Source organism: Halichoerus grypus, chromosome 9 (genome assembly GCF_964656455.1).
Source record: "Halichoerus grypus chromosome 9, mHalGry1.hap1.1, whole genome shotgun sequence".
NCBI lineage: Eukaryota > Metazoa > Chordata > Mammalia > Carnivora > Phocidae > Halichoerus > Halichoerus grypus.
The window spans coordinates 106,245,132-106,267,513 of NC_135720.1; the positions used below are offsets into that span (position 1 = coordinate 106,245,132).

General features: G+C 40.0%; 1 protein-coding gene across 6 annotated transcripts in view; it reads right to left on the reverse strand.

Moving 5' to 3' along the window:
* Nucleotides 1-2,296: 2,296 nt before the first annotated feature.
* UBR2 (ubiquitin protein ligase E3 component n-recognin 2) overlaps nucleotides 2,297-22,382 on the reverse strand; it is a 116,099-nt gene continuing 96,013 nt past the window's right edge. For all 6 annotated transcript variants that reach the window (XM_078055312.1, XM_036101638.2, XM_036101623.2 and 3 more), the window contains 12 exons: nucleotides 22,062-22,117; nucleotides 18,997-19,093; nucleotides 18,683-18,750; nucleotides 17,310-17,445; nucleotides 16,561-16,651; nucleotides 15,332-15,462; nucleotides 13,825-13,933; nucleotides 11,938-11,994; nucleotides 9,755-9,832; nucleotides 8,706-8,876; nucleotides 6,572-6,673; nucleotides 2,297-4,496 (listed from right to left, as the gene is read on the reverse strand). In XM_078055312.1, coding sequence (XP_077911438.1) covers nucleotides 4,355-4,496; nucleotides 6,572-6,673; nucleotides 8,706-8,876; nucleotides 9,755-9,832; nucleotides 11,938-11,994; nucleotides 13,825-13,933; nucleotides 15,332-15,462; nucleotides 16,561-16,651; nucleotides 17,310-17,445; nucleotides 18,683-18,750; nucleotides 18,997-19,093; nucleotides 22,062-22,117 — 1,238 coding nt within the window. In that variant the 3' untranslated portion in view covers nucleotides 2,297-4,354. The remainder of the gene's footprint in view (nucleotides 4,497-6,571; nucleotides 6,674-8,705; nucleotides 8,877-9,754; nucleotides 9,833-11,937; nucleotides 11,995-13,824; nucleotides 13,934-15,331; nucleotides 15,463-16,560; nucleotides 16,652-17,309; nucleotides 17,446-18,682; nucleotides 18,751-18,996; nucleotides 19,094-22,061; nucleotides 22,118-22,382) is intronic.

A 22,382-nucleotide genomic window follows, 5' to 3' on the forward strand; every position in this document is an offset into this window, starting at 1 on the left:
TCTTACCATCTCCTGTCTGTAAGAACAGTGATGATAATAATCTTAACATTTGCTAGTTTAGACCAGAGCTGAATTCATTTAATATTTTAATATGTGGAATCTTAGTTTAGTGATTTAAGCAAAAATTCTGAACCATCTTTTTTCCTGCTCTGGTCAAAACTTATTTTCCCAAACAAGAAAATATGAGTCTCTATGGGGCCAGGTTATAGGGCAGACGTAAACCTGAGAGCTGCTGGGAGGACCAAGGGTGAACTGACCCTACAGTGAATATCCCCAGTTGGTTCAGAGCAGACTTAGGGCGAGTTGCATTTATCAGGTCTTCTCAGGTAGCTGCTGGCAAGACTCCGTACCAGGACTTCCTTGCGTCTAAACTTAGTCTTTCCTGGGACCAGTGTAAATTCATTTTCTCCCAAGGGACTCAGCCAGGTTTTTCAAGCTGGCAGGCCCAGCCCTGGGGTAGGATGAGAGGTAAAGGCAGCACCTTAGGCCTCTTACACTTTTAAAACAGGTACAAGGTAAGTACTAGCTGCTTATTTTTGAACATTTAGGAAGACAAGTATCCTAGAATCTGTGGCTTTAGTTTAAGATCCCATAGCCTCTTTTTTTTTTTTCTTGCAACACTTTCAAGCCCAGGACTGAGCCACCAGCAAATAAACCCCAAGTAACCTCAATACAGGTTAATAAGATTAAGTGCTTGCTCTGCAGGCTCCCCTGCCCCTCCTTGTCCAGGTATCTTTAATGCTAGGCCAGCAGGTTTGCAGCTTAGCCAGGAGCTGGGGGTGAGGGGAGGGGGGCCAAGACAATTAGGGCCTCTGACCTACTACTGGATAAGAACATGGCTCCTGAGGACAGTGCAGCCAGCAGCACTGTATGTTAGGAATAGGAATGTGGCGGTGGGGGGTGGGGACAGTATATAAGTCAGGGAGAGAGGGGATGCCTTCCTGGTCCTCAGTGGACAAGAGGCTGGCTTGAAGGGAGGAAACATCAGTCCTTAACTCCTGATGGTATGCTTTGTCCTCCCAAACAATGGATGAGTATAAACAGCAAAGTTAGAGAACGTTGTGCAAAGATGGTATATAGTAGGTTAAGATTAAAGGAGCAACTCCCAGCTATTTACCCAAGGGGAATGGAAACGTAGGTCCACACAAAAACCTGTGCATTCATGTTTTCACTTTTTTCGTATCACCAAAAACCACCCAAATGTCCTTCACACCTGGTAACTGCATAAACATCTGCACAACGGAACGCGGCTCAGCAACCAAAAGGAACACGGATGATTCTCCAATGCATTAGTCTTCTTAGTGAGAGAAGCCAGTCTCAAAAGGCTACATGTGATATATATTTATACAACATTCTGGAAGAGGCAAAACAAAGGGACAGATTAGTTTGATTGCTATGGGGACAGATTGCTAGGGACAGACTGCTATGATTTAGTGGTTGCCCAGGGTGAGGGTAGGGGAAGAAGGGGACCACAAAGGGAACTGAGGGAGCTTCGTGGGGAGATAAGACTGTTCTATTTGATTGTAGTGGTTGTTAAACAACTGTATGCATTTGTTAAAATGCGTAACTGTCCACTAAAAATTAGGGTGAATTTTACTATGTGTAAAATAAACCTTAGTAAACTTGACTTAAAAAAACAAGAGTAAGGACAGAGCAAGGAAAGTGTCAGAGGGCTTAATGAGTCAGAGGCCCTAATGCTAACATTAGGACCAGGGAAGGGAGTAAGCTGGGAGTAGCATGAAAGGCCGGGAGATAGGGAAAGCACATGGAAACCTTGCTTTCTTAGTTTATACCTTCCATTTTAAGATGATTTTGAAAAGCACAGCAGGGCTCTTATAGGCAATAACTCTCCCGTAAATAAAGGATATAGTTTCCTTCCTATATGTGTCTCTCATAAGCACAGAGTATCTGAGGAGTGTGTAAGAACAAGGACCTGGAGATTACCAGGGAAGAAAGAGCAAGAAGAGTATAAACCTGGAGACAGGTCTTGCTGCTGGGAGGGACTTTGAGTGCTCTGTTACCCCAGTAATTTGAGGTCCAAAATGGTTCAGAAGGTCACGAGCTGTCATAGCCAATGAATATGAAGCTTAATCAGCTGAAATGATGACCCAGCTATTTCTGGGAAGGTCAAGATGGTTTGGCTAATGGCCATAATTGACACTAATAATATAAGCATCTTAATTTTCAAGCTAATACAGATGTCCCACTTTACCTGTAGCAAGGTGACACGGGGAACATTTTCACGGCACTTAAATGTGTGAAACAAAATGGAAAGAAAACGTAGGCAGACCCAAAGTAATGTCAACACCTAAAGCATTTATTTGGATATCTTTAAAGTTTTTACATATGATACATTCCAAATTTTACAAGTTGTCCACAGATATTAAAGTTATAGCCAATTTATTAAACAGATATGATTTTCCCTGATATGGAAAGCATGTTATATAAACATTTCTACAATAAAAATACATGCGGAACAAATCATAAAAACTAAGATGGTTCATTAGGTAGGGAAGACAATTAGCTTAATGATGCACACACTAGAAGATAAAGGGGGTACGTGTGTTGCTATTTCATAGAAGTTCATCTTCTCTCAGATTCCCTGACATTTTCAGAGAATGAAATCCAGGGACACCCTCTGCTAACAATGGATTTCTATGAAGTCATTCCTGAAAGCCAGAGTATTGCTATGATTTGGTGGAAATGTTTATAATCCATTTACAGAGGGAGAAACCTGGTCCTATTTTAAATTTAAGCTTGGTGAACATATGGAGAAAAGCCAAAAGAAGCTGGGCTTAAAAGCTAAAGGAATTGGGATGTGACAAAGGCCAAAATAAACATTAAAATCATAATGCCATTAACAGCCCCAGGTCTTATGAATAGAAGAAAGGCCAGAAAAAGGGGTAGAGTGCTGGGTTCTAATTTGAATTTTCTTCCTGTTGGTCCTCCTCTCAGCTGGTGAGCCAGTCCTGAGCAAGAAGAGCTAAGGTCATCCTTTCAGAGGAGGGGGGGGTCCTGTCACACACTACCTTTGAGAAGCAGCAGTGAATGTGGCTTTTGCATTTCCACTTATTTTAGCCTAAAGTCTGGATTTCTGACCTTCCTCCTGGGTTTATTGCAGTGTATGCAAAGCTGAGTGGAAGAGAACTTTTAGATGCAGTTCAAAAAAACGGAGTGAAAGGGTTACTCGCATTGGCTAAAAAAAATCCAAGAGCTTCTGATTATTCATTTGTCCCTTAGCCCCACCTTAGAGAGGCTCAGAATTTATTCCTCCACTAAATCTGCAATCATTCTCTGTGTGTATTCAAGCTCTCAGCACACATGTATCAAACAAGAGTGGCTGTGTGGTATGTAACAGTTAAAAGCTATTTTACTAAGCGGCTATCATTCTAGGAAGGCACCTCTTAGTAAGAACAATAATGTTTAAAAATAATAAAAAGCCTGGGCACACAGGCTGTCCCAGGAATGTACTAAGTGAGCCAGCAGGTAAACAGCCATTCATCTAGTCCAGGAAATGCTGGAAGGGGTAGGAGAACCTCAAAACACCGAGTTCTCATTTTTTCTGCTAGTGTTTGATATCAGATGCATACAATCCCTCAGTTTAGTCTTAGAAACGGGAATATACTGTTTGAAAAATTAGGATACTCTAAGTTTTCAAAAAGCCCTTTAAAATGAGTTTTTCCCTCAAAGCCAAAAGTCTTGCAAAAAATAAAAAATAAAAAAAATAAATTCAACTTCTATAGCCCTGAAAACCACCAGCATATGAAGCAACCAGGCTCTCCCCCTCATCCCACAGCCTCCTCCTGCACATGTGTCCCAACCCGCTCACAGCCAATGGAGACTAGGGATAGCCGCTTTCACAATCCACTGCTTTGCTCTTAGAGGTAGGGTCCGCCAGCAGAGGGGACAGCAACCCAGTCCCAGTGTTGAGAGTCACTGAAAGGGACCAGGAAGTGTGACCCCAGCAGACCACAGAGACTGTTTCCTGCTGCTGTCGAATCAGCTTCAGGCCTGGAGGTCCTTGTGATCAGTAACGTAACATGGCTCAGACTACTGGGAACGGTCAAACATAGTCAGATGCCCACAAAGGGGCTGTGCTCAGCCTGGGAAGAGAAGCTCCTCGCTGGATCCTAAAACTCAAGCAGTTACGTTTGAGGGGCACAGCAAATGGTGCAAGAAAATCCACTGATGGAAGATGATTTTCATGAGTCCCCCAGAAACTATGAAAACAAAACTGGGAAGAAAAGCTTAGAGAATTTATTTCCAAATTCGGCAGAATTTATTTCCTATTCTCTTTCTTGAAAAGCCAACTGGGTTACAAAAATCCAAGTTTATGTTTTTGGTAGTGAATTAATTATAAATGCTGCCAGTCGATGCCAACCAGTGTCTGATTTGCTTCCTGCGCATGTCCAATTTCCTCCGTGATACTGTGCTGGTGCCAAAGCTTCTGAATCTTCTTAAATCGCTCTTTGCACAAATGTAAAGGATTTCCCCGTCTAGAAGGAAGACGCATGTCACTCAGGATGCATTCTGTTTATTCATCTATTATACCCCAACCTTTCCTGATTTAGGAACAGTTACAAGTTACTGGTTTAAGATCCTCTGCAAAATTCCTGTTCGGCACGAGATTGTAGCTATTAACACATTAGCTCTGAAGGCTGGCTAGGAGCAGCTGAAGGGAGTAAGTGCTGAAAAGAAGAGGAAAATGTATACGAGCTACACTTACTCAGACTGGGGTGAGGGAAGAGAGGGTAAGGTTGAGGAGGAGGGTCTGGGTGGAGAGGTTAAAACTACCCATTCATTGTTCACTTCGTTGGTAAAATATAAGAAAAAGGGAGGAGGCAGAGGAGAGGATGCAAGGAAAATTGCAGGGGTAAAAATGTTCCCCAGAGTGCTGTCTTTCAGCCACAAAGTAGAAGCAAAGCAGCCAAATGTGAACAATTTCCGGGTCTAATTTAATAAAAAAAGAAAAAAAAGAAAAAAAAGGGGGTTTTGGTAAGTTCACGCTGGTGGACTTTGCTCTTGATTCAGAGCACATCAATCCTCTTAGTCTCTAACCAGGGCTCTTCCTCCTAAGAGCCCACAACTCCTCAGGGCAATGGGAGAACCATTACCAGGTGGCATATGCCTGTAACCTTGCAGCCGAGCTCCTGGGGCAGCCCCCTACTTATCTTGCCTTGGTTTCCAGGTCTTCTTTTTCTGTTCCCCAAGGCTTCTATCTAGGTTAAAACTTTCACCTCCTCTGGGCAAAGAGATGGTCTAAAAGAGGTTAACAGTGCTTGAGGGAACTGCTGTTAGCATTTTCTCATGATATAACAGAAGCAAGCAGAGTAGAAGTGATTAAGCCTCAAATACTGTTGTATTGCTCTATACGTTCTAAATCTCTGTTCCCAGACTCTTAAGTTAATAAGTAAGCACATCTCTCTCTTTTTTTTAAAGTAGGCTCCATGCCCAATGTGGGGCTTGAACTCACGATCCTGTAGATCAGGAGTTGCATACTCCAGTGACTGAGCCAGCCAGGCGCCCCAAGCACATCTCTTATCAATTAAGATTTGCTCTTTTACATCATCTGAACAGCACTGGGTCTCCTCATACAAAGCAACACAAATCACAACAGGCTATCCCTGCAGTGTTCTGATGCTGTGGATGCCGCGTGGCAATTTCCATGGTTCTCTGGAGTGATAAATGGAAAAAAAATTGGACTCTCTCCAATTCCTTTCCCTTATCTGTCCTGAGGGCCCTCATGACTTTTTTTTTTAAAGATTTTTTTTTTTTTTAAAGATTTTATTTATTTATTTGACAGAGAGAGACACAGCGAGAGAGGGAACACAAGCAGGGGGAGTGGGAGAGGGAGAAGCAGGCTTCCCGCGGAGCAGGGAGCCTGATGCGGGGGCTCGATCCCAGGACCCTGGGATCATGACCTGAGCCGAAGGCAGATGCTTAACCATCTGAGCCACCCAGGCGCCCCATTAAAGATTTTTTTTTAAAATTTTATTTATTTGACAGACAGCGAAGACAGCAAGAGAGGGAACACAAGCAGGGGGAGTGGGAGAGTTGGAGAAGCAGGTTTCCCGCTGAGCAGGGAGCCCAATGCGGGGCTCGATCCCAGGACCCTGGGATCATGACCTGAACCGAAGGCAGATGCTTAACAACTGAGCCACCCAGGCGCCCCCCTCATGACATTTTAAAAAAATATTTTATTTATTTGAGAGAGGAGAGAGAGACAGACAATACAAACAGGCGGAGGGGCAGAGGGACAAGCAGACTCCCCGCTGAGCGGGGCTCGATCCCAGGACCCTGAGATCATGACCTGAGCAGAGGTCAGATGCTTAACCAACTAAGCAACCCAGGCGCCCCCACTCATGACATTCTGAGGGCTGGGAAAGAGAATGCCCAATGAGGCAGTCAGGGTGCCCTTCTTGGAAGAGTCCATCTCTGCCCACAACAGAAGCTCTACAGCCCCCAGGCTGTTAGCAGGTAGGCCTCACTCAGGCTGATCACATTCACTGTGTATTGAAAGCTCTGAAGGCCCAGGGTCAGCCAACCCAGCCCCCCCAGGATGGGCCCTTACCTGAGTCCTTGGTCAGTCTCCCCATAGTCATCAAGGTAAGGAGGAGAATAAAAACAGCCTTTGGTTTTGCCAGCTAAAAATAGCACCTGACATTCCCGCACTCTGTAGAGAGACCATTTATACATTATAGATTAGTAACCTATGTTTGGGTTCAGTTCCTAATGGACTGAAGTCTTATAAAAAAATAAACACCAGTGTTAGAAGAAACAGCATTTATAGCAGAGACACCTCAAGTTTCAACACATCTGTCCAAGTTTTAAAAATAACTAAAATGATTGAATTGTAACCAATAATGACTGCATTGTAAATCAATATAGCGAGGAAGAGGAACATTTTGGATTAGGAATCAATGGCTCATGTAATACTAGCATTTAAAAAATTAGGAAGTGTGAGATAGTTAACTTTTTTAAGATTTATTCATTTGAGAGAGACAGAGACAGAGAAGCTGGGGGAGAGGCAGAGGGAGAGAGAGAAGCAGACTCCCCGCTGAGCTGGGAGACCGACGGGGGGTTTGATCCCAGAACCGGAGATCATGACCTGAACCGAAGGCAGAGACTTAACCATCTGAGCTATCCAGGCACCCCGATAGTTAACTTCTAAACATAAAATAGTTACTGATATTTTATCCATTATTATGAGGAAATTGTTCATTTTTAAAAAATGTACAAAAACATCCTGAATTAGGTTGATTTGAAACACAAAGCAACACTGTACATGACTGAAAGGATTTTGAAATATGTGAGACAAGAGAAACTGCTTTATTTCACCTAAGGGCTATTTAAAAATGTGTCTCCCGATCCCTTTGAGAGGTTTGCCTGACCTTTTTTTGGGTATTAATAATTTGGTTCATTTCAACATTTATTGAGAACATGTCATATACAAGAAAATTGTCAGGTGCAGGGGACTAAGGTACCTAAGATATAGACCTAATTTATGCCTCAGGGGAGCTCAAACTCCTATCACTTCTCTCCTTCAAACCCTGAACTGAGTTCTGTCTCACTCAGAGATGTGACCAGGACCTAGCAGGCCCCAGGACTACCCCTTGTGCACACCACTCCAGTACTGGACACGAGCCTCACTGCTGTTTCTTGAACATTTTACAATTTTACAATTGCTATTCCCTGCCTAGAGTGTTCTCCCCACTTCTTTCAGTGTTTATTCAAAAGTCACCTTCTTGGTTCCCTAACTAAAATCCAACTCCCCATCTGCCATCTCATACTCCTCTCCCTGCTTTATTTTTTCTCCTTTGGGTGTATCACTTTCTAAATTCTTATCAGCCTTGTTTATTTTTTAATCTCCCACACTAGAAAATGAGCTCCACAAAGGTAGAGATTTTTGTCTACTTTGTTGACTACTGTATTCTCAAAGCCCAGTACACAGCAGTCACTATTAAGTATTTGTGGTATGCTGTCCAATATATATACAACCATAGTTGACCCTAGAACACAGCAGTTAGAGGTGCTGACCCATCTCCCCCACCACCCCTGTGCTGTTGAATATCTGCATATAACTTCTGACTTCCCCAAAATTTAACTACTAATAGCTCACTGTTGACTGGAAGCTTTACCGATAACAGACAATTGATTACCACACATTTCGCATGTTTTATGTATTATGTACTGTATTCTTATAATAAAGCAAGCTAGAGAAAAGTGTTATTAAGAAACTCAAAAGGAAGAGAAAATACATTTGCAGTACTGTATTTACTGAAAAAAATCTATGTATGAGTGGACTTGCATATGGTTCCAAACCATGTTATTCAAGGGTCAACGGCATACACATCAGCCAGTGATATGTATGGATCCCAAACCATAAGGATACAACAAAAGAAGTAATTTTGACTGGATCTGGGCAGAAAATCAAGGACAACTGGAAGTTTCACATTAGAATGAGGCACAAAGAAAGTAGAACTGAATTGTCATGGAGGTGGGAAGGATGACAATGGAAGAAGCAGCAAAGAGACCGCATGAGCCAGACATGAGATGTGAGGAGACAAGGGTCCCCTGTTCCTTGAATGAATAAAAGGAGAACAGCAGTCTCAAATTTCTTTGCAACATAGTAGTTTCTTGTGCTATCCCTCAACATGCATATACCATGGCAGATGCAAAGTAAAAAGCTCTGTTCAGGGCCTTACCTGAGGAAGATGCCCACCCCAGAACCACAGGAGTAGGTGTGAGCTGTGCAGGCTCCCACGTCTTCCCCTTCCAGTTCAGTCTGACAGCAGTAGCTCTGCGAGCATAGCAGAGTTCCACACACAAGGCACAGAGTGGGGGCTCTGCTCTTATCACCACCTGATTTGGGGCACCTCCATGGGACAAAAAAAAGCTCAAGTCATTGCTCTAGAAAGAGCTGACGGTGGTGAGCCACCCTGGAAAAAATTCTGCAACATCACGTAGAGTTGAAGATGCTTATATCCTATGGCCCAGACAAATTTACTTCTAGAATTGGGAACATCTCACACAAACACCATACTGGAAATATTCAATCAACAACTGGAGAAGAGGTAAATTAAAATCAATAGGAGAAAAAAAAAATGTAAATTCTGCTCTCACGTGGTAAAATACTACACAAGGTGAAAACTGATGAATTAACAAGTTACGTATGATGAATGTATAAAAAAAACCCTGACAAACAGTGCCGAGTGCAAGAAACTGTAGAATATATACAGTAGAGTGCCATTTTAAAGCTTAAAACAGGCAAAATATGCTGCTTGGGAATAAAACATTTGTTGCTAAAGTGTAAATGCAGAGGAAGTTTGATAGTTTGTGTAGAGCAGAGGGTCTCTGCAGGGGGAGCAGGAGGGCGCATCAGAGAAGAGATACACAGGGCAGCTTCAATTGCCTCGGTAAGGTTCCAGTTTTTACACTACCGATTATTCTTATGCAGTTTCTATGTCAAACATTTACAAATATTACTAAGGGCTCTTATTACTTTAAACTGCAAACAGTTATTTAGATATCCTGTAATGAATCAAATTTGTCACCCGTCAGCCTGTTTCCCATACCTTATTCTGAAGCATGCTGGAATGGTGCTGTTACAAGATGGGCAGTGAAAAACACTATCGAAGTTATAATTGCCCCACCCAAACAAAATGGAACAAAAACAACGTCCCTTCAATTTTGTATAGAGCAGTGAATGCTTCCAGGGGTAAGAAATGCTCAACACTTGAATATCAGAACTTACGAGAAATTAGATGCTTGATTAATGAGGCTGCTGTAATCCTCTGGAAGGTCTATTAATTTGTTGGATTCTCTTGGATAGCTAAAACGAAACAAAACAAACCAACAAACAAAAAACCACATAGAAAACCAGGTAGAAGTCATATTATAAAAATGACAGGTAACTCTTAGTTAAAACAAATAAAGGAAGACTGAATCTGAGTGACTGGGTATTATCACAGTGGTAAAAGAAGCCACAGTAAGAGATTACAAAGGCACTCCTTTTTTTTTTTAAGATGCATTATCTTTATTATTTTAAAATTTTTTAGGTAAGCTCTACGCCCAACATGGGGCTTACACTCACAACCCCAAGATAAAGAGTCCCATGTTCTCCCACTGAGCCAGCCAGGCGCCCCTAAAAAGGCACTCTTAAATAACACAGGGCCCTAGGGCTTACATTTTCACTTGAAAAGCTCAGAATACATTATCAAGACAGTAGACAGTACTTAGTATCTGTCCCATTTAAGTGAAAATCTGGTAGCTCTGGGAAGAAGGGGAGATTCCTCCCTGGGCTTCTATGGAAAACAGTACAGTAATGGAGAGTCCAACCACACAACTCAGGATAAGACAGAAAAGATACACTTATTAAGGGTGAAATGAGTTGGGAGGAGAGAAGGCAGTAGAAGAACAGATAGATTTTCTTTAATTAGAGACACCAGGCCATGTTGATTCTGTGACAAGTTAATTCATATAAAATGTAGATCCAAATTCAACTGGTATGTGAGGATCTGTTTTCAGTGCTCACACATGCCCACCATGGGCTGTGTGATGTGGCCTGTCCCTACTTTTCCTGAGGGAGGGACACACAGCCAAGGGGGAGTGACTAAGACAGCAGATCTTTTTTTTTTTTTTTTTTTTTTTAAAGATAGAGAGGGAGTGGGAAAGGGAATCCTAAGCAGGCTACAACGCCCAGCGTGTGAGTCCAACCCGGGGGCTCGATCTCACAACCCTGAGATCATGACCTGAGCTGAAATCAAGAGTAAGACACTTAACTGACTGAGCCACCCAGGTGAGAAACAGGATTTGGTAGGTAAGTCCTGGTATTGTTTTTTAAGATTTTTTTTTTTTAGAGATTTTATTTATTTATTTGACAGAGAGAGAACACAAGTAGGCAGAGAAGGCAGAGGGAGAAGCAGGCTTCCCACTGAGCAAGGAGCCTGATGCGGGGCTTGATCCCAGGACCCTGGAATCACGACCTGAGCCGAAGGCAGACGCTTAACTGAGTGAGCCACCCAGGCGTCCCTAAGATTTTTTTATTTTTAAGTAATCTCTATACCTAATGAGGGGCCCAAACTCACAACATCAAGATTAAGAGTCACATGTTCTACTGACTGAGCCAGTCAGGCACCCCTAGGCCTGAGTATTTTTTAAAAGTTTCCAAAATTATTCTGATGTAGACCTCAAGTATAGAACTACTGTTCCACATGAGTTTTCCGACTGCAGAGTTAAACCATATGGAACTGGTGATATTCAACCACTTCTGACTTAAATTAACTGGAATTTCATATGGTTCAACTTAATAAAATTAGGGTGCTATCATTTCTAGATTTGGGACAGGATGTGTATAAAATCAAATAAATAGAACAGATAATCTCCTCTAGCCTTCTGAGTTTTATGGATGATGTATTTAGCAGAACCAAGGAGAGATTTAACAAATGAAATACATCTGTTATCACCAGGATAGCATACTTTCCTATGGAATCAGAATAGAGCTAATGTCAAAAAGAAGAAGAAAAAAAAAGGCCATGATCTGATAATCACTGAAACTGAGTAACAGGAACGTGGAGCCTTATTATATGATTCTTCATACTTTTGGATAGTTTAAAATTTTCCATAATAAAAGAAAAAAAACAGAGCTAAGAAAAATCTGGTAAAGAACCTACATTTTTAAAAAGCAAACTTTCCAAAACACAATAATTTTGTTATTTGTCTCCTCTGCCAAGAATAACGTACGTATATACTTATATTCATAATGCTTATTCTTTAGGAACTCCCATCGTTAGACTAAGAAAAAAGTATGAAGGCAAGATGTTCTTCCTCTTGGAATCACTGAATGCCTGGGAAGTCAATTTTAAAGGAATGGCACACTTACATCCTACTTCCTCCCTACCCTCCGCCCAACCAAATCTTTGATAATCTTTAACTTACCTTATAGCATCTCTTTCACCTTCTAGATATCTTTTAACTTCAGTGTTATGACACCAACTTCAATGTAAATGGAGAAAAAAAACCAACAAAACTTAACTTTTGAAGGGTTAGAATAGAATTTTTTCCTCTCTATTTCTCTACTTAGTAAGAGAAAAACAAATCTTCTTGGCTTAATATATTTACCTCATCAAAAGGAGGAAGACATAGTTTGCTACAATTTTTAAATCAGAAGAATATGACCTGTGATTTCCTAAAAGCATACACTATTATCCCACTAATTTGGACACTCTGGAAAAACCAGTATGAATTAATGACAAGATCTTACTATTTACAGCTAGAATACTCATTATAAAAAAACTTTTTTGTTTTTTAAAAGATTTTTTTTTATTTGACAGAGACAGAGAGAGAGGGAACACAAGCAGGGGGAGTGGAAGAAGGAGAAGCAGGCTTCCTGCGGAGCAGGGAGCCCGATGCGGGGCTCGACCCCAGGACCCTGGGATCATGACCTGAGCCAAAGGCTGGCACTTAACCACCTGAGCCACCCAGGCATCCCTCATTTAACCATTTTTAAGTGTATAGTTCTGTAGCATTAAGTACATTCACACCGTTGGGCAACCCTCCCTACATCCATCTCCAGGACTTTTTCAACTTACCCAAATGAAATTCTGTACTCATTAAACACTAACCCATTCCTCACTTCCCCCAGCCTCTGACAATCATTCTATTTTCGGTCTCTATGAATTTGACTACTCTAGATACCTCATGTAAATGGAAACATATAGTATTTATTCTTTTGTGACTGGCTTCTTTCACTTAGCATGTTTTCAAGCTTCATCCATGTTGTAGAAGGGGTCAGAACTTCCTTCCTTTTTAAGGCTGAATAGTATGTCACTGTATGTATATACTACATATTGTTTATCTACTCATCTGTTGTTGGACAGTTAAGTTGCTCCACCTTTTGGCTATTATGACTAATGCTGCTATGAACATGGTTGTACAAGTATCTATTTGAGTCCCTGATTTCAATTCTTCTGCAATATATACCTAGAAGTTGAATTGCTGGATCTTATGATAATTATATGTTTAAGGTTTTGAGGAACTGCCATACTATTTTCCAGAGCAACTACCCTATTTTCTGTTCCTACCAGAATGCACAAGGATTTCAATTTCTTGACATCCTCACCAACATATGTTATTATTGTCTGTCTTTTGATTACAGCCATCCTAATAGGTGTGAAGTAGTATCTCACCGTGGTTCTTATTTGTGTTTTCTTAATGACTAGTGATGTGAGCATGTTTTCACGTGCTTATTGGCCACTGTGTATCTTCTTTGGAGAAGTCCTTTGTTCCTTTTTAAACGGATGGTTGCTTTTTTGTTGAGATATAAGAATTCTGGCCATATATTTATACATTCTGAGTATTAATCCCTTATCAGATACATGATTTGCAATTATTTCCCCCCATTCTGTGGGCAAAAGAGCCAAGTTTTAATCTTAACTCACTAACTTGACATGACTGACAAATAACTTTCTCTAGACTTCAATTTTCTCAAATATAAAGTGATGGTATTGGACTAGATAACCCTCAAGGTTTTTCAGTCCCCAAAATTTATGGAACAGAGTCCTTAACAAGTAAGTTAATACGAGGAAATAAACATTCCTACCACTACACTCCTTCCAAGCAAATCTGCTTATGCTATTCACTAGCTTAGAAAAACTTTGCCACAAAGGTAAATTCTTAACTAAGAAAGTCTAATCCTTATAGGATGAATTACACAGATTGAATTCTGCCAGGCTCACTATCTGAGAATTACGTACTATGTGATAAACCTAAGTTTGCTTCTACAGAACTATTCGATATAATGGAAGAAAAGTGTATAATCATTACCTTTCAATCAGTAATTTTGTTATCTCATTATTTTCTTGAAAAAGGCAAATGAGGTTGTTTGGCAGGGAAAGGTAGTTACACAAATGTTCAAAATGGCTTGTTCCAGAAACTGCAAACGGATAAGAGAAGAGTGATGCATGTAACAACTAAGAGTACATCCTGTAGGACAAGCAATAGCAGAACTTAAAAGCATGATGAAAAAAAGAGTCTGGATTTACTAGATATGTAACTTTTTTTTTTTTAAGATTTTATTTATTTATTTGACAGAGAGAGACACAGCGAGAGAGGGAACACAAGCAGGGGGAGTGGGAGAGGGAGAAGCAGGCTTCCCGCAGAGCAGGGAGCCCGACGTGGGGCTCGATCCCAGGACCCTGGGACCATGACCCGAGCCGAAGGCAGACGCTTAACGACTGAGCCACCCAGGCGCCCCGATATGTAACTCGTAGGAAGTTCACAAAAGGGCATGTGGAAGGGGTCCACAGAAAATGGCACAACTGAGAGCAGAACCAGGCAGCTCCCACACCAAACTGGTCACGATTTCTTTGTGTCTCAGTTTTACCATTTGAAAAATGGTGTACCAGCCCAATCTACTTCACTGGGGTTATGCGTGAACAAATAAATGACAAAAATAACATATGGGTGCTCTGGAAAAGTATAAAGCAGTACAGAAATAGAAGATGATTTTATCATGAGAGATGGATTTAAGCACTACCTTTACTCATCACTGCAAATGATTAGGAAGTCTAGACTATTAGCTGAATGAAGGTGCCAGTCAAAAGACTTTGAGAGGGCAATCTCACCTGTGGGCACCCCTTGCCCTGTGCCAGTCACTATGAGGTACAGAGACAGTAAACTTTAAGTCTGCTTTGATACTACACTTTTATGAAATGAATTGAAACATAACATAGAAAATAACTGTTAAATAGCAAATAAATTCCTACATTAAAATCATATATATGCAATTATTGGTATTCTGAACATTAATACCACACATTTCAAGTTAACTGACATTGTGAGTTTTCACCTTTTATTATCTGAAGAACCCAGTTTATGAATAACATATAATTGAACATTCTAACTCTGAAAGTAAACCTAGTATGTTTTTGTACATAAAAGCAGTACATTTACTGAGAGCCAAATAAAATCAGACATATATACATAAATATGCATTTTTATTCTGTAATTGTGTACATCACCACAGTCAATTAGCTATGTTCTAAGTTTTTTTTTTGGGGGGGGGGTGTGCCCATGTTGGGGGGGCGGAGGGGCAGAGAGAGAGGGAGAGAGAATCTTAAGCAGGCTCCACACCCAGCACGAAGCCCGACACAGGGTTTGATCTCATGACACTGAGATCATGACCTGAGTCGAAATGCAAAGTTGGATGCTTAACCGACTGAGCCAACCAGGTGTCCCCTAAGCTTTCATTTTTACAAGTCACTTTAATTATACACTGCTGGAGTGAAAGACTATATACATTTCCTACATTTTGAAAGAAATCAGAAATTACCTTGAATTTCAGGTGGGGAGGGAACTCCATTTAAGTAGTGAAAAAACAAAGCAGAACACTTCAGGAAAGGCATGATTCCATTTCTGACATTTGTCCACAGATGCCAGCCAGATGGTGTTTCTTTCAAGGAACTAAAAAGAGAAAAATGATAATTGGGAAATCTAATGAGGAAAGGTCATTCTAGTTATAGCACAGCATGAAAACAGGGACAACCGCTATTTGGAATCAGTGGCACGAGGCTTAAAAGGAGTGGGCAGCCCCACTATGGGATGTCAGGCATAAATGGTGCTATAGCGATCAATGCTGTTACTAAAATATATAAAAGTAATATAGCTATATAAAGAGAAAATTCGGAAAATAAAAAACTCCCACTCTTCTAGAAATTTTTATCAGCGCTACTATTCTAGCTATTTCTATTTCACACTCATCTATGTCTTACACAGTTATAGTTCTAACATATGAAATATAAAACTTTTTCAGAACATCATAAGTTTTATCAGAACTGTAATATTCTGGAATATATCAATCATAATTCAGCAAATTATTCCCCTATAAGCAAACACTGTGATTCCTTTAAATTCTTTGCTAATATAAACAATATCACAGTGTACATCTTTATGCCAGTAGGTTTTTCTATATGTTGAATTACTTTATTAGCGTGCATTCTCAGAAATGGGATAACTCAAAGAATAAACATTATGGTTCTTGACATACACTGTTAAAAAACTAAGTGAAACTGCTGTACCAAATCGAAATGATTCCAACAATATGTGGAATTCTAATAATTTCCTTGCACTCCATCCAGTCCTGGATATTACCTTAAAAATATATTATGCTGACTTAATTTGCATTTTAAAATTCCTAGTGAGACAACATATATTTTAGAATAGTACTTTTCAATTTTAGTATATGTGCTGCCGAAGTGAGCACTAGAACAGTACTTTTCAAAGTAAGTTCCATATTTTCACTAGTCCGTGACAAATCCTCTGAGCAAAATAAAGGTTCCATGGCCAAATACACATGGGAAGCTCCATATATTACTCCTTTCTCAGATTTCCAGTCATGTTAGTATATTAAAATTAAAGGAGTCCTGCGGATCACTCCTTCATCTTCTCTTTTAAACACGTCAACAGGCAACAATTTCCCTTTTTCAACAAAAGAATTCCTTTCTCATGCTATCACCCACTAATATTTGGGGAACTGTGATGATGTAAAGATTATGATCTCACCTTCCTGTGTACTGCTGAAGTGTTTTATACAAGGCAAGAACTGCTAATTCTTCTTCACCAGCAGGATTTTCTTGATCCATGCCATTCTCTTCTGAAAGATGTAGAAATATTAGTACCCCATATTTGCTTATGGATTAATGACCACATCATTTAAGTGCTCAAATAGATTCCTATAGTTGCACATATGTGAAAATATCCCCACAAAATACAAAGAACTTTAACCCCCAGCTGTGAGCACAGTGTCAATCTCCATCATAACAAGAAGCCAGCAGGCTTTGAGAAAATCAGCTAAATATACTTACATTCTATGGTACTCAACTATTATTGAACTTATGAAATATAAAATAAGTAAAAACATTCACATTGCTAGGGGATTTTACTAGAAGAAATTGGTTTCAAAACTTTCCACATGAGGATGAACAGAAAAAAGAAGTGGCCTAATTATAATTTATGCATTATTCTTGTCTAGGCACCTCTTCCCCTTTTTTTTTTTAAAGATTTCATTTATTAGAGAGAGAGAGACAGAGCACAAGAACGGGGAGCGGTAGGCAGAGGGAGAAACAGACTCCCCGCTGAGCAAGAAGCCCGATGTAGGGCTGGATCCCAGGACCCTGGGATCATGACCTGAGCCGAAGGCAGACGCTTAACCGACTGAGCCACCCAGGCATCCCATCTCTTACTTTTTTTTTTTTAAAACAGAGAAAACTCAAGTACTTCGCCCTTCAAAAAGCTGAAAAAAAAGGAGTTACCTGTACATGAGGTAAGTAAGATCTGTACGATATGTGCCATAGTAACCAGATGGAAAATGTGAAGATCTCCAGTGCCAAGGCTGATCCCAGAAAAATCCTGACACTGCAATGCAGGGGAAGCGAGCACCAAGCCCACCTAGATACCAAATGCCAAGGGTCAGACAGGTCACCTTTCCTTCCACAGCTGAAAACATTTCCAGTTTCTTAACATGATCCCCTTCTGAGCTCAGCCCCTCCCCTTCAGAAGTCTTTGTTCTTAAAGGGCACATGCTAGAAATTCCACAGGGATTGGCTAAATGAAATGACTTATGGCCTAATGGAGTCTGCATAAGTACTATCATTTCACATGTCCAGTGACTCCCTAATACACCTTATTGTTAGTAATAAAAGATAACACTTGAAATCTTCCTAGGGAGTGAGCAGTGGAAAAAAAAACCCATGGATTTTGGACACACAAAAATCTAGATATGAATCCCAGTTCCTTTTATGGGCTTTTTAGACAAGTTAACACCTTTGAGCCTCAGTTTTCCTGCTGGTAAACTAGACCTAATATATATATATGTTTTTCATACCTCAGAGTAGTAAGGATATAAGGGCTAACTGAGAATGGATGTGAAAACAGTGAGGTGCACAATAAATGCAAGCTTGCTTGTGAGCCTCCTGCTGCCTGTCCAGTGGGACTAGTGGTGGTGGTCTTTATAGGAGTCCCAGAATCAGTAACAATGGCTAACATTTACTAGGGACATGGTGCTCTAAGCTCTTTATACTGCTTGTTCCACTGAATTCTGACACAATCATATGGGATAGGGACTAACCAACTTAAAGGTTCAGAATCCGATGCCCAAAGAGGTTAAGGGGACAGCACGTGGGATTGCTATGTGTAGTGGTGCACTCAGTGTCCCGTGTAAGGGGACCCAGCTGATGTGTGGCTGAAGGTTAGCCACCCACTGCCTGGCCAGTGCTGTGTCCTGGCACTAGAACGCACCTGCTCAGAAGACAAACCTGTCCTTAAATCATAGAAAAGGGCTGTGTGTTGCTAAGTAATGTGACCATAGGGTTTATCTGTCCCAAAGCACTGTATGGGTCAGCAGCAGCCCTTATATTACTAGTGTTATTCCTACTTCTTTATGGGTAAAAAACGTAAAGAGGCTAAATTACTGACCTCAGTCACAAAGCAAAATAAGAGAGGTCAAGCCTCCCAACTATATTCCTTAACATTTTCTTTTCTGAGGCTCTTGGGAAAAGAATTATACTCAGAAGTATTAAGAATAGATGACAACTCCTCCTGTTTGCCTTGCACTCACCAAGTCTAAGATAGTTATTAGATATAGTAAGATAAAGAGAATTTCAAACACAAATCACAAGATACTCACCAACAAATGAAACATGTCAATATCTAATATGCATGGAAGGTCTCCATGGCTGTCATCTGGTACCAATGCTAAATAGTTAAAGAAAAATGCATTAGCACATCTCATATGCCAACGTAAGTATTAAATTATTTTAAAAATGCATACACCCTAATTTAAATGTATTTTTTGTAAGATACATATTAATTTTTAAGCTAGAAGCTGCACATAAACAGTATTACCAAAATATTTTTCCTAATGGAGAGAAGTTGCACCACTAAGAACAAAATCACAGAAGATGAGAAATTACCATATACGGTACAAGTATTCATACTCACATGCAAAAAGTTTACGAAAGTGTCCTTGCACCACTGAAAGCGATGCCACCGTCCAATGTGCTGCAGCAAATCTTGTTAGTGACCTAAGACAGTCATCCTGAAATAAAGAGATTGATGCAATGAACAAAGAAGCCAGCTTATGTATAAAAGGTACATTTGATCCTTGAACAACACGGGGGTTGGGGGAGTTGAGCCCCTCCCCACCCACAGTTGAAAATCTGCATATAACTTTTCACTCCTCCAAAACTTAATAGTCTATTTCTGACTAGAAGCCTTACTGATAACATAAACAGTTGATTAACACATTTTTGTATATGTATTATACACTGTATTCTTACAATAAAAGAAGCTAGAAAAAAGAAAATAGTAAGAAAATCATGGGGAAGAGAAAATACATTTATGGCACTGTACACACACACACCCCCCCCATGTATAAGTGAACCCGTTCAGTTCAAACCCATGTTGTTCAAGGGTCAACTGTAGTTCTATCCTTTCAGGAATCCTAGTTCAAAGCACAGCTAGTCAAAGCAAAGCTGGATGCATATGATATCTCTCTTGGATCTTTCTAGGTGGTATGGAACTGAATCCGTCATATCTGTAATGACATGTCTCTAACATGGAATGAATGGAATGAAGAATATCTAATTGTATGCAGAATAAACCAAAGCTATCTCCTTGCAACCAAGCTGCTGGTTCGCTATGGAAAAGGATACATGCATCAAGACAAATTGTAAACAACCAAGACTCCCAAGAAGGTGACGCAGTATTTCTTTATATTTATTCTAAAGAGATGCTCTAAAATGTGGGAAATCCTCCAAATACTGGGGAAACTATGGGCAAGAAGATGGATGTAACGAATCAGGGTGTCTGCAGCCATCAAAATTATTATGGGGACTAGGTAGCAACAATGAGAAAAATCTTGATGTAAAGTGAAGAATACAGCAGGAACAAAACTACATCTAAATATCAACTGTCATCAAGTTTTAACATGCTAATGAAAAAAGACAGGTGGTGAACTGATGAGTTTTTTCTTCCTGCTTAATTCTCTATTTTCCAAATCTTCTGTAACGCTGTTTGGTTCACCAGATATTGAGGACTACTAATATATGGTTTTGAAGATCTTAAAATGAAAACTCACCCCATTTCTCCTGCACTCAAGAAGCTCACAGTCCTGGCTGGGGGGGGGGGGGGATTGGGGTGAGCAGAGAGGGAAGGGAAGAACAGGGGGAGGAAACAACTGAAGGAGGCAGTAACATAGACAAGGGATATCCCACTCATAGGGCATGGCTCAGAGCTTTCCCAGGGAAAGCAAAGATTGAAGAGCCATCATAAAGAGGAGTCTGTTCGGGGCACTCTAACAGAGAGGAAGGCCTGGGAATTAGCATTTGGGGACTGGCAATGATTCTGCCAGCTTGGACCATGGATGTGGGGATTGGCAGGAGGTGATGATGGAGAAACAAGAAGTTTAAGAGATAGGGGCGCCTGGCTGGCTCAGTTGGTACAGCATGCAACTCTTGATCCTGGAGTTTTCAGTTTGAGCCCCACACTGGGTACAGAAATTACTTAAACAAATAAATAAACTTAAAAAAAAAAAAAGGTTTAAGAGATATAGCCACTGTTACTTTTTGGAGGAACCCTTTGATATTGTATTAATAAGGAAAAAGATTCAGGGCAGAGACTGCTATAATAATCTAGGCAAGAAATGATATGAACCAAACAAGTAGAAGTACAAATGAAAGGGACAGGACAAATATATAGGCGAGGAATTCAACAAATTCTGCTGACCAACTGGATGGATACGTAGATTGCCTTTTTAATAATCAACAAATTACCAACTCTTATTTACTGTAGCAAAAAGTATCACAGTCAACTCTGATATATTATAACGTTATATCATATATCTTATAGTTAAGAATTACCATTCTGCTGATTTACTATAAAGATACAATTCAGGACAGTTTTAATACCAGGTTTACTTCCAGATATTCCAAGTCCAAAGTGGTTTAGGTTATTTCTATTTTTAAAAAGTTCCAAAGAGGATTTTAATGCACAACCCCTAGTTGAGTACCTCTGATACACAAACTATATTCTTTAAACCATAAAAAAGGGTCCTGAGACTCTAGTATTTGCAATGAAAACAAAAGTCAACAAATTAACTAGTTGTTGAGTGATCATACTGAACTGTATTTTCTATACTGGTTGTTTCTTGGTTAGGCTCTTACATCTGTGTTGTCAATCTTGGCACCTAAGAAGTTGTTTTTTTTTTTAAGATTTTATTAGAGAGCACAAGCAGGAGGAGCAGCAGGCAGAGGGAGAAGCAGGCTCCCTGCTGAGCGGGGAGCCTGACGCCGGACTCGATCCCAGGATCCTGAGATCATGACCTGAGCTGAAGGCAGCTGCTTAACCAACTGAGCCACCCAGGCATCCCCACCTAAGAAGTTTTTTACAAAATATTAATGCCTGGGGCCTATCTCCAGAGACTAATTTAATTGACCCATGGAGACCCCAGGCATTTTTTAAACTCCCCATGTGATTCTACATGAATAAAATTACATGATTTTGCTCTTAAGTGCACTTTTATGATTTTCAACTTGAAGAGCAGGCAGTGTATCACACTGACACTAATTACACAGTAAAAATTAGCAAGCTTTGTATATTCTTTCTTCATTCTTCTCAGTAGTAAATGTACTATTTTGACATTAATCTGTACTTATTTACATATTGCTCATAAAAGGTAGTCAAATGTGGTAGAGGGTATGTTCTGTTTTATACTTCTAATTATAGCATTAAAAATTCAAGAACAAGAACTGTTTTTAGTTTTTTTCCACTTTTCATGTGTTTAATCAAGATCTCTGGATGAGAAGAACTCAAACCTATTTAAAAGAAAATCATGAAAAATTAAACAACAAACATTACTTCTTCACTATCATTACAGAAAATGGGTTTTACTATGAAAGGAGTGATGAACCTATGCTTACATAACCATTTCAGGTTTTTAAGATTAAAAAAAGAACCACTGGATTTCTATTCCACCATTCTGTGAACTGAGTAAACGGACAACTTACCAGTCTGCAAGGCAAAGGACCAAATAATGGTTTATCTTCATCACTTAAAATTCTTTCTGCAGATTAAAAATGGTTAAGATGATAAATACACTGGATATTATGTATATCTGAAAGCACAATACTGTCAGGTTTTGAAATCTTTAAGTCATTTCACAAGAATTAACTCTGAATGAAAAGTAAAATTGAAAACACATCCTCTCAACTGTCAAGAAGCTATAAGCACCACCAAAATGAGTTCTCTGTTGCTGTGCTTAATTTATAAACTGTCAATCTAATATTTTGTCAGTATATACTTCCTGCTTCAAAGTCTTTATTTCTTCA